A 13,387-nucleotide genomic window follows, 5' to 3' on the forward strand; every position below is an offset into this window, starting at 1 on the left:
AATTAATACCCCCAAGTCCTTCTCCTCAGGGCTGCTCTGAATGCATTTGTTACCCATCCTGTAGTTGTGCTTTGGACTGCCCTGAGCCAGTTACAGGACCTGCACTTGGCCTTGTGGGACTTCATGAACAGTCGGTTTTGGTCACAAATTCTCTACAGGAAAAAATCCTATTCAGGCAACAGTTACACAGACTAGAGGAAAAGAAACTGTCTTTTTTTGGTCTAAGTTTTATTTCTGTAAGCTTTTGGTAGCATGTGGGTGGTTACAAGAACAAAAAGCTAAAAATTAATTATTCTGTATTAATCAACTGACAGATGAAGAAAATAAAATGTGTGTTCTATAAATACAATTCAAACCAAAAAATATAAACCAAATATAAAATGAAATGTCTTTCTCCAGCTGACATCAATTCATACACTGTAATGTATTGACTTTAATGGGTCTTGAAAAAAGCCAAAGCCTGAATCATAGAACTCTGCTCACAAGTAGTAAAATGATTTTGCATTATGAAAAATATAAAGCCACTGGTGTTAACCATATCATTAACTTTCAAGACAGCCTTCTCAGGAAAAATAGCCTTAAGGATGCATAGTAAAACTCAAATGCCAAAACGCTTTGAAAGGATCTCACAAGGAATAAGCAAGAATCAGTTACATTACGTTCTGCACCACCACACTATTGCAGATCACTCCTAAGTTTGAGCTGAGGGGTTTTTAGTGTTTTGTATTTTAAGTGGCATGACAAACCTGATGCACTTCAGTTCTAGCTGGACACCAAAAGGAACACAGGCTGCTACAGCAAAACCAATTTAGTCAATGTTAAAAGAGGATAGTACCATTACTAAATTGCTTTTTGATCAGCCAAATCCCTCTAATTCTGGCTAGTCTCCCACATAGTTACCAGTGTAGTACCCCCTTTTAAAATATGGGTGCTGTATCAATAAAGGAAAAGGGACACTTGTCAAAAATTGCAATGAATCTTTCCAGCAAAGCCATAAAGAATTATTAACTCTATAAAGTTTAATACAAATCTTTTATTCCTGATGTATTGCTCAGACTCCAAGCTGAACCCGGCTGAAGATGCCACTTTGCCACTCTTCCAATTTAGCCATGAGCTCCAAAACATGTATCAACACTATCAAAAGGAACTGTGTTTAAAATCTACACTGTTACGGGTATGGTAGTTCTTGATGTAATATTTTGGCTTTAGAGAAGATTACTATAAAACCTCATGGACCACTTATTAACATACAGAAAACTTAGTCCAGGAAAGGTCATCAAACAGGTTTTTGGAACAAGATTGCCCCTTCAAGATTACACCAGTGAAGAATCTTCTTTTCACATATGTGAAAGACTTCAGAAACTAAATGGTACCCAATTAGCATGCTGAAGTTTCCTGGGATGATATCAATCAGCCTATGTGGAGCAGATCTAGTTCTTTCTTCAAAAAGATGATCTTCATGTAATTTCTTTTTAAGCCCACCACCCCACAACAATGCCCAGTAGAGACAAGATGAAAATAAGAACACATGCTTTTATTTTCAAATGATCTGCAAGAATAGCTGAGAATAAAATGGCAGAAATTGGCATCTTGCGGGCTACAGACATCTGAGAAATCTAATGCTGTTTCTGCTTTCATTTGTAAGAGGTCCAAGCATGCTATCATAGCATGCGATAAGCTTATGAGCAAGAAAGTAGATGCTGCTGCAATAGCAGTTCTGTATCAGTGCAGAGACAATACAGCTACTGAGGGAAGAAGAAAGTGTTTGCAGTCACAGAAAACCAACTCTCTCAAGTAATAACTACACTACACAGGCTAATAACTGATGATCCAGACAAATTCCTGAGGTGTGCCTCAAATTTGTCTCAGAAATTAGCTCATTCAGGCTCTACCTATAAAAACGAACACTGATTAATCCATTATCAACTGTAGACATATGGCTCATCATATCCAGAATTACTTTCACATGATAGCCCAGATACTGGGTAACTTGAGAATGCCCAACCGAACATAGAAGTAACATGACATTATCCAACCAAAATAAGCAAGATGAATATATATATACACACTTCCTTTTTAGAGAACCTACAAGTACTACTACATTGCTATTGCTTCAACTCAAGCACTTTCACCAGTGCTAATGTTAGAAATCAAACAGTAAACTAGAAGTTGGAACAACACACTCTTACGAAGTAGTATCAGAGGGAAAAGATTCAGCTGGCACTATTTCAATTTTCCTTTTTTTCTTATTATTCCAGAGATATTATTATTATTACCAGAGAACACACAAACAATACCCTCAACATTGATACAAATAAAGACCCAAACACACCTGCAACCAGCTCCCAAAATGTCTTATCAACCAGACTGAAACCAATCATTTCACATGTTTAGCATGTTGTAAAAAGGACTCAACCAATAGTTCTAAGACTCATTCCTACATCAAATTGGAGCATTCTTTCCCTCTCATGTTCTACAACAGGAAACAACACATCTACTGTAAGGAATGCACAGTTACACTTGAGAAGTAATCCTTCCAAAATGTCTATCAAAACAGTTATGAATTCCAACCAATAACACTTATTGCACTTCAGTATTTAGGGGCTGTCTTCTCTTCCCCCCTGTCCCACAAAAAGAAGCTATTAAATATTAAAACAATAGTAGGTATATACCTCAAATAATCGTAGATCAGCCGGGACCCTGTCTCCAACTGACAGGCAGACTGTGTCACCTGGGACTAAATCTCTTGCAAGCGTATGTTCTACCCTACCTTCTCGTACGCTGTAGGTAAGAACACAAAGAGCAATAAGAATGTTTCCCCCCCATTTTGCCCGAGAAAAGCATTCACACTGTTGACTACACACTGCAGTGTCACTAGTTTCAGTGAAGTATTATTTCTAATTTGCTGCTTGTTTCTTAGACATTACACATTACTGACATCACCTGAAAGGTTCAGAGAAGAAACAATGCAGAGTAATGTTTTACGCTCACAAAACAATCTTTAAAATAAGCAACAGCAAGCATGTTTTCTGTCAGCTTAAAAGCTTGAAATAAAGGCAGTAAGTTCAGTAAAATCTTTTTCATATACTCAATTCACATTAAACTTTGTAGGACTTAATTTAGGACAAAGGATGCGCGATTACATACCAATGGCATTCTGGAGGCACAAGTTTACTAAGCTCTTCAAGAGATTTTTCTGATCTGTACTCCTGCAGAGACATCAAAAAAACCCTCAGTATTTTTAGAACAGGCAAAAGTTAAGACACAATAAAATACATCCACACCCACTGAAATTTACCTTACTAGTAGAGTTGTGTTAAAGTAATATTCCAACCTAAAGGATAAGAGATGCTCCTCAACAGTCCTGTATTAGGTACTTTAAATAGCAAGTACAGTCCAAACAGTGAAAAAAACCCACAGATTGACCTAAATGCGTATCTTCTGACAGAATAGCAGAGGTCTTTTGCATTCTCCTTCAGTATCTTCAGCTCTTTGTAACACTTGTAGTAATGGTTCTGAACTCATGATTAAGTTCTACAGTTTAACAAGTCAATGCCAAAAATACCGTGTTCATGCTCTTTTATAGGAGAGCTAAGGTAACACAACTCATCTCTAAATCAATAAACAGGTTACAGGATTAAGGTAACAAAGATATAAAACACAGACACAAAGCAATTCTGGTTTAGGCGCACACTGAGTAAAACTATTTGCAGAATGAAATCAGCTTTTTATGACTTAGAAAATTAAAGCCTATTTTTTTCTCAAATTTCTATACAAAATTGAAGCCAGAGCTACATTTTCAAAACCTACATTACATGAAGTTAAATATTTAAGCACTTTTGCACTGTTTATTCTGAGTGTTTCTTTACAAGTACTCTTTTATGGCTGAATATAATATCAATATAGATGCACAAATGTCCATGCAGTTAAAACAGGACAAATAAGGCACTTTAAAAAAAGGCAAAAGACCTGGATGAAAGCATAGAGCGTTTCACAGTACAGTGCGTCAAGGCAACTATTTCAGTCTGATAAACTGAAGAGTTTACATAAAAGCAATAATCTTATTTGGTCAACAGATGTCTTACCTGAACAAAGGCAACTGTAACAACAATGAGTATTGCCTGCAAGAAAACAAGAGCAGTGAGATAAAACAATCCCAAATGGCCATGAAAGTAAATGACCCCATTTGCTTTTGCTCAGCCATAGTTGTTACTGCGTATGTTAACAAATATGTATAACTACATAATAGTAATAATAATAACCATGTAACACAATAACAACTCCATACTACATATGTTAACAATCTCATTTGGAAACGGACCTTCTAATTCACTCCATATCCCTTGGGTCTGTTTTAAAAGCAAACCCATTTTCTATTTACATCTGCTCTGGTGATGTTCAAGACTCAATAACCTGATTTTACTGGAAATAATAACTAGATAGCAATTTTGAAGAAAAACTTCCTCTGCTTCATGTTTCTGAACAGTGAGCAACATACAGCAGTGGAGAGAGAACCATGACACGAACAGAAAAACTGGCCTGAATGAAGTGTGACGGGTGTTTTCTGTGAACAGAACAAAGCTAGGAATAACATGTTAAGCATTACAGAAAATCTCAGATGTGGTTCCAGTCAAATGAGCAGATGACAGAAAGACTAAGAATGAACTGAAGATTAGGAGTCATAAAATATCCCAGCAAGGAGATCAAGAGAAGAACAAGACTCAAACTCTGCCCATGATTCCCAAGGGAGACAGGACACCAAGTACACTCCAAACAGCCAAGATACCAGAGATCTCAAACAAAACTTACAAAACCATAACACAACTTCCATTAATTAAGCCTTCAAAGTGCACAGGGCAACTACTAAAACATCAGATATTACCATTTTGCAAGAAAAAAAACTCTTGAAGAACTCTTCACTAAATCAAGGATAAATCCAGTAAATGTCTTGTGATGCTAATGTTAGCCTCACTAACTGAATAGTAGAAAATCAGTATATATATTCCATCTTCCCATGAAACACTTCCACCACAGCTACATGTTTCTTTGGAGGCAATATTCTCTCCTGCAATACATGCTACCTGACACAGCTTTGCACTCCTAGCCTCACATCAGTCTCAGCTTGCATCTACATGCAACGGCTTGCTTTAAGAAGCCAATATCCTCCAAATGGAGAAAGGTTATGGTTTATGGGGGTTTTCCCCTTAATCTTCATCAGTTCCCAGTCCAGATCAAAAAGTTTTACAATGCATTCTGTACCAGCAGAGACAAAAGATGGCAAAAGCTGCTCAAACCAGCATTACCACCAAAGAAATACATGCCATTGATCTTTAGCAGTAATTCGATCTTTTCCTACGACTCTGAGCACAAACATGAAGTCATAGAAAAACTGCACTACCATCTGAAAATGAAGGGAAAATATGCACTAGGTGATATATTGGGCATTACTAAGAACAAGACTAAATAGTAGGTCTGTCAGAAGTTAAACAAAAAGCACAACTGACAAATTCAACCACACTTTTCCTTCACGTTTTAAGACACCTCTACCAGTGTTCATCACTAGGCTGTTAAAGGTTCCTTCTCAGGTTGTGGCATAGAATGAAGAAATTACTGTTTTACTCTAACTGCCCTGTTCTTTTTTCATTGTCTTGCTCAAGAGGGTTAGGAAAATAGACTTAAGGGCACTAACCAAGGAAAAAAAACCATGAAATAATTCAACTTTCAGTCACAACAATTAAACACCTTTCATAATACTGTAATTGACCTAAGTGCAACTTAGGAACACAACAGACCATTCCAAGCTAACACTGTAAGAGAACACATGCAATTCTGAATTTGAATAAAGAAGCCACATAGTTCACCTTCCAAAGAAAACTATTCTTTCTAAAAGATGAGAGGGGTTAGGGGCCAACCTTCAGTTATCTACAGTTAGATAAGGAAAACTCAACACAGAGAGTGTGGAGGTCAGCCAAGACAAAAAATAGCTAGAACCTGCCTCTGGCCATAGAGAAAACCCAGCTTTCAGTTATCACCTATCACCCCAAAATGGTCAAAGGAATTGTAACTTTCTTCTCTGTGACATTTGCAATGACAAATGTTTCGCGGTACTGTATTTGGCATGCTGGTTTAGCACCCTGTTTAACTGCAAACTTCTGCCAAAAAGTAAAAATTATTCCATCTCCTACCTTCAGGTTACTTTTTTTTTAAGTTTTAAAAGATTCCATCTTTAAAGTAAGTTCACAGAAGGCTTAAACTGGTTTCAGTTTGAAATTAAAGCATAATTTAAAGACACAAATGACACCAAAAATCCTGCTCCTCTGAACAAATGGCTAAAGACAGGCATTTCAACCAATGAGAGATTAAATATGCAAAATGCAGCCAGCCAATTACTGATGTATTTTAATACATACTACTGCTACCAGTCAAGAAAAAGAAATAATCTAGTCACAAACAGATTTAATGACAGCATACAAATCAAACCCATTAATTATAATCAAGCGATCCCATCCCACTTTGGCATTCATGGCATGTTCAAAGTGTATGTGGTCATGCATTCTGAAGTGCTCCCAGAGAAGATGAAATTTTAGTTCCTTACCACAGTGATACTGACAGCATCATCAAACTGATGCATTACAACACTGATGACTGCAGATGCCAGGAGAAGCATAATAAGGGGATTTTTAAACTGCAATGAAACAGAACAACGATTCAGCAAGCCTACTGACAGAAATGCCATTTTATCTACTTCTCAAAGCAGATCTGATTGATTTCTAAAGCATCCTATTCTAGAATTATTTCTAACCTAACAGTGCAAAGAAAATCTGACTCTGTACAGTTCAGATGTTTGAGAGTCCTTTTTTAATAAAGACATTGAATTATCTGTATGTGACCTATAACAGGAAAAAAAGTTTCCTACCTTTCTTAATTCACATTTTTAAGACAAAGAAAATTGTCTCCCATATTTGTTTATATTGTATTTAAACATACAAAAAGCAGCCTGAAATTTATTATAAATGTCTGAGGTAACAAGCTAATCCTGTTCCCAGCAACTGATCACTATCAAGGCAGCAATACACTTCGTAACTTTCAATACGTGATTTCTTGTTTTAGAAGACACAAGTTTTCCATTTAGATCATATGCTTTCTTCAGACTAATACTGAAGGATCCTGCTTCTATACGGCAGCTGTTTGCTAACATGGTCTAAAAACAAGTTACAAAAAAAGAAGCACATTCCTATAATTACAGAACACTCCAAAAGCACACATGATAAGCACGTTCAAAGCAAATACATGTCTTAAATCCTACCTAAAACAGACTTTGATATATGCTTTAGAAGTGTTATGATGCATCTGACTAATTTGCAACTGCACATAGGAAAATACAACATTAATGCCAAAGACAGCTAGTATGCGGTGATGTTCCCACTGTTGTCATCAGCAGGGAGCTGAATATCCTTTTAGTCTCTCCCAAGTAAGACAGTGTCTCTAGAATTAACCATGTATTAGATCAGGGTCTCCTCTGGAACTTAACTGCACTGCTGCTCAGAAAAGATGGAGGAAACATTGTCCGAAATGTCTGACATTAAAGATTCATTAGAAGAACCTTCTGTGTGGAAATCTGCTGTAAATACTTTGTGTAGTACTGTAAGTACCTTGTGTAGGCAGGGAGGAAGGAGCAATTCCACACAATTCTGAAAAGCTGTGTGTGCCCACATGAGTGTGTGTGTGTGTATACGTGCGTGAATGATAAATCATACTGATAAGAAGGTAATTCACACTTGCCTTTTGCCAGTTCTGCTTAACACAAGAATCAAGTCTGGCCTCACCTCAGTTCAAAGGCAGCAGGTTTGGGTTTTAAGATTTCCTTTGTCTAGCAAGTTATTCATACTTCATATTCCTTTTAAGTATTTACCAACAGTCATAGGCATTTGCGTCTGACCTTAGTGCGATTCATGCTCAAGTCTTTGCTCACAGGGAACTTATACAAGCCTCAGGCTAGTTCTGAATATTACCCTTTGGCTAGTTATGAACATACATTATAGAACAAATCATATGATTAAAGCACTGGCATACACCTGAATAAAAGCTTTTTAAACTGGTAAATTATTCTACAAGCTCCTATTATGCTGGTTTCCCTACTTTTATCAGAATATGCTCATGCACGTGAAACCTAAGTAAATCAAAATGAAAAGCAAAACTACTGACACATATTAAAGCCAAAAAGCAGAAAGGAAATACATCTTAACCTGGGAAATGTATTTTTTCCACAGTGGTTCATCTTCACTAATATCGAACTCATTCCACCCATGGAAGGCCCGTCTATGACAAACTTCACAGTTTTTTAGGCCATTCTGAAGATTAGCCTATTAAAGTATGCAAAGGATAAGTCAGAAATTACATTTATAAACAGTTACAAACTGCACTTCAAAATAAATTCCAGTCCCAAACTATATAGCCTTAGACTATACCAATTTAGCAATATTAGAAATACAAGCTTGGTACTAATGTTTGTATGACAATAAAGCTAACTAGCTACTGTTCTAAAACTCAGTTTGGCAGTACTTCAGCGATTCCACTAGACATTCAAAGAACAACTACAGAAGCAGATGCTGCTTCACATTTCTAAATGATTACTGGTCTTCCCTGCAGAAAACTCTACAACTAGCCAAACTACAGCCATAATTCAGTCTTGAGGATTATGGCAGGGGTTAAGTTACTCAGCCAAATGACAGAAACAGTTCCAAAGTCTTGAGTTGTCAGTGACCAACATTTATCATGGTGCACTCCTCAAGCAGTCAAGCATACAGAAAATGAAAAAAGACCATTTATCATGAAAATTAACCCAGACCCAACGGTTCATAAATCTATCAATGGGCAACTTTCTCAATCCTGTTTCTCCACTTAAAATGGAGGCTACCAAAATAAATTAAGGACATTGAGGGCTCCTTAGAGAAATGGAAGCAATAGCAATGAGAAATAGGCCAGAATTCTATAGGAAGATTGACTCTAGGTTTTTTATTACCAAAAAGCAATCTTCAAAGCATACAGAAACCCAAACACTTTCAAGTTGAATCCCATCCCCCTCCAAACACCTGATTCTTTGGGAAGTGCCAGAGGCTAGAGCATTTTGAGTAACAATTTAAAAACGGGTGTTCTTTTAGAAGTAGAAAACAGCCAGCATCAAACTGCATGACAATGCACTGCACTTTCAATGACAAGATCTGTCCTTAAGAAATACCAAAGACATGGCTTGGTAACATCAGCACATTCTTAAGAGATACAAAACCACTTACTTGCAGAATGCTGGCTACTTCATCAACTGGCAATTCACTTGCTTTTTTTGAAGACAGTACAGGAATCATTGTCTCATTGTCACCATCAGGGATTTTTTGAAGATGTGCAACCTAAGAAACAAAACCAAAGTCTGAAGGGAAGGAGAGCACTAGTATTTCATTTCAAAATACATGAGTAATGCGGTATTAAGGTCATTAAAATGTTTGGGGTTTTTGCAAGCATTGCACTTTAAAAAGTATCTACAATTCAGCTTATTTTCACACAGTACCACCTGGAATAATAAAAGAAAACACTGGATGTGCAATTGAGAAGAGTAATTTCTGTAATGATGTGTTCCATGATGACAAAATACTAACACTTACATATATTCATAATCCTTTAGCTCATTATCATTAATACCAGGTCAGAAAGTAATCGCTTCAGGTAAATTCCATTCCCTGCCCCTACTTTTCTACTCAGTAATGAGGGCAGCCTAAATAAGCCTATTTACATTTTCTAGTATACAAAGAAAGGAGAAACAACATTAAGAAACCTCAAACAAGAGCACAGACGCAAGTGAAGTCGTAAAACTTGACTACAGTAAAAAAGCTTCAAGTCAATGCTATGAAAAGTAATGGTTTCCTATCAATTTAGGAAGCTAAAGTTTTGTGAACTGCAGGACAGCACAACAGCAACACTGACCCCACAGCTCAGCACTGCTCTGGTATTTAATGTAGTGTCAGAGTTACCAAATTCCTGCTTATTTCATAAGCTGAACTGATACTTTCTTTCCCCCATCACACCATGCACACATCCACCTTCTCCATTAACTGGAAGACACCTGACATGCAAACACATGCTCCACAGAAATGGTTTTCCCATTATACTTGCAATTATACTTGCACACAATTTGAACAGGTAGTTTTATGCTTTAAAAAATAATTATTGCCCTGTATAAAACTCCTCTGTGGATGCTGAGACTTAAAATATAAAGTACTTCAAGATGACAATACATTACAAAAATTCCAGCATTTTTACATCCTAAAAAGGGTATGAGAACCTTCATTTTCCATACCACATGCTGCTTGCCATGTGCTCAAATAGAATAGCTGATACTAATTCAACTCAGTATTTGTTTTTCTATCTGCTTACCTAAATAAGACTTCAGAAAGGCTTCTTCCAGGGGCCCAAGGAAACGATGAACAAAGGAGAATGTGCTATGGTTGGAACTCCCATGCTTTTGCTTTCGAGAGAAAGCCTTGGGAACTCTACACTTGCCATGTAGCTCCTAGTGAAACAGTAAACCAACAAGACTTGCTCCCACTATAGCTCTAAGAAAGCAAGTCTAGAGACCAAGATGAGAGGCAGGGCAATATGAGGTGTGTTTGAGCACTTGAACTGGGATATTATGGCAGACAAAAGAACTGCACCTTAGCTGCCCCACTCAGCTGAAGCCAGTGGGACTGAGTAACTGGGCTGCTGGAGCACAGCTCATCAGGGGCCAAGCATGGGAGCTCAGATAGGCTCTGCCACACTTTCACTCCAGTTCCTGTATTTTGTTATGCAAAAAAGGTTTGTTTTGTCTTTAGCATCCTTTCCATGATGCATTTATGCAATTACAAGAATCGGAAAGTGTGTGGTCAAATTTTTAAAGTACTACAAACTATGTGACTTAACTACACTCTATCACTGGTTAGGTATTTATTGAAATCATAAGTATATACACTGAAGTAAGTCTTCTTTATAAAGGATGGTGAATACACACTGTTATACAATAGATACATTTACAACACAAGTTATCTCCAAATGCTTTCCCATGTTTCAAATTATACAAGAAACTGACTCAAAAAATATTTCGGACATGGCTCTACAAATAACAGATTCTTTCTCAACATTTTACGTATATTGAAATGTTCACGTATCTATTTATGTATACATATGTATGTATATTTAAAAGAACCATTAGTTTCAACACCAAAAGGAAAACCAAATCATGTCATGCAGACAGCTAGCCTTTGGTTAAGCGTACCACCGCTTTTACCAGCACCCATGAAGCACGTGATGCTCACAAGACTGAATCCCTAGGAAGAAACAGTTTCATTCAAATTCACCTACTCTGCAATTAAGAACACATCTCGTGACAGCTGCTGGTAAGCCTACGCATACAAACCTATACTAAATCAAATCAATTTCTCAGGAAATTGCCATTAGAAATTATGACTTTTCACACTTTAAACAGTTTTATGTGTATGTGTATATATATATATATATTAACCTTCTGCTTCAGTTTTCTCAGACCACATTTTTCTGACCCAAACACTCACCCAGGATTTTGCCACGATCTCCCCTCTTTGCATTCTTTCCTCTAATGTTTCCCATTCTAAGTACTAGCTTTTGCTTTTTATTGCAAATAGATACCACATTCTTGCTACTAGCCACCAAACAGCAATTTAGGGATGAAAACCATTAAGCCTAAGTGCTATTTCAAAACAAACCCAGAAACATATGACTTTGGCCAAGATGACTCCACGTTCTCAACAAACATGCTGAGCAACCAAGTCATCCCAGTAAGAGCATGCAGAGCTGAACTGACAGCCATTAAGTTTTAGTGCTGAGAAAACCCTTTTTTTCCTATACCAATTGACACGGCTGCTAAACACAAATAACTGGTCAGTATCTAACTGGTCATTTCTCTAATATTATCAATTGAGGTTTCAGAAAGTCTAGTAAGTCTAATAAGCTTTTTAAGGGCATTTTAATAAGGTAAATATCCTTAAACAGAGATGCTAAAAGTACTCTCAGAGATCAGGCTTTTCCAAATAAATCTCCATTGGCACAGAATTGTGCTACAAAGCTGATTTTGACAATCTTTTTGTGACAGGACTCAAAAATCCATTGATTTTTAGTACGTTTCATTCACATTACCTCCCACTTTTACAAAGAGCAGTGTGTAGTGTATGCAATGGAAAGAAAAATAATCTGCAGAGAAAATCTGGTTACAGGATTAGAAAAGGTAAAGGCTCAAAGATCTTTTCATAGGCAGCTCCTTTCTCTAGAGTGGAATTATATACTGTAAAACAATTCTGGATGCCTCCTAATCTAACTTCTCAAAAACCTGTACAATCTGTGTAGCTTACACTATGCTTATACTCAGCAAGTAACAGTTTCAACTATCTAACACTTTGCCATCAGTTACATTTAACTGCTTAGCCAATGAGATCCTGATCACTTTTCATCACTACCTTCCAAAATATTAAGTGGGTTATGCCAAGCAATTTAGGAGGAAAAAAAAATGCTTGCTACATGCTGGAACACAATAACTATATTCAAGCAGATAATTCTGCCTTTACTATGCATTACTTCCACAAATAAAGAGGAAGATTACTTCTCCAATACCGCCCACAAGTGCTCCACAGTCCTTGAGACTGCATACTGGAGATGTGGGCTTCTGCAGCATCTTTTAGTGTATCCAAAAAAGCTATCCCCAAAACCACAGTGTTCTATATTAAATGAGTCAAGCCACATATATAGTAAGCTGTCTTAGACACCTTCCTGCCCTATGGTGCAATTAATTGTCAAGCATCTACCAGCTGATACCTTAAAACACTTCAGTATTTTGTTGCAGGCCAAGTTTTTATACGGATAATTGGGCTAAGAAATGATACTGGCCTATGTAGCTGTATCGGATGGGCAGACAAGCATCACCACAGAAGCTTCTGAAGCTGCGACTACAGCTTCCCATTCCTCACTTGGAGCTAATCCTACCAAGGAACAAAGAAGCAGGATGTTAAGTAACAAAAATAAATAGCTGCATCAGGAAGGCCTTTGCTCGGTCCACTTCCAATGTACACACCACCATTTCTAGGCCAAGAAATATGCATCAATGACACGACTATGGAACTGTGACCAAAGTATGTTTATGGAGGTTAATACAAATTTGCCTGGTACGCTTACACAACCAGAAATTCAGAGGTCCCTTCTGTTCTCTCTAAAGAAGAATCCAGTTAACTACTTCCCAGTAATGTGTACTGCTTCTACCTCCTCCTACACTACAAGAGTTTGCTTATCCTCTTTCTACCATTATCAACACCAAGTGTCAGCAACTTACCCCTAC

General features: G+C 37.2%; 1 protein-coding gene across 4 annotated transcripts in view; it reads right to left on the reverse strand.

Moving 5' to 3' along the window:
• ATP2C1 (ATPase secretory pathway Ca2+ transporting 1) overlaps positions 1–13,387 on the reverse strand; it is a 62,514-nt gene that overhangs the window by 24,188 nt on the left and 24,939 nt on the right. For 3 of the 4 annotated variants that reach the window (XM_061373148.1, XM_061373149.1, XM_061373151.1), the window contains 6 exons: positions 9,294–9,404; positions 8,247–8,363; positions 6,596–6,685; positions 4,086–4,121; positions 3,148–3,209; positions 2,673–2,781 (listed from right to left, as the gene is read on the reverse strand). In XM_061373148.1, the coding sequence (XP_061229132.1) occupies positions 2,673–2,781; positions 3,148–3,209; positions 4,086–4,121; positions 6,596–6,685; positions 8,247–8,363; positions 9,294–9,404 (525 nt within the window). The remainder of the gene's footprint in view (positions 1–2,672; positions 2,782–3,147; positions 3,210–4,085; positions 4,122–6,595; positions 6,686–8,246; positions 8,364–9,293; positions 9,405–13,387) is intronic. The other variant, XM_061373152.1, reaches the window with a different exon arrangement.

This window comes from Neopsephotus bourkii, unplaced genomic scaffold, assembly GCF_033783945.1.
Source record: "Neopsephotus bourkii isolate Nb327-2 ecotype Australia unplaced genomic scaffold, CSIRO-AGI_Nbou_v1 NB_1629, whole genome shotgun sequence".
Classification (NCBI taxonomy): Eukaryota; Metazoa; Chordata; class Aves; order Psittaciformes; family Psittacidae; genus Neopsephotus; species Neopsephotus bourkii.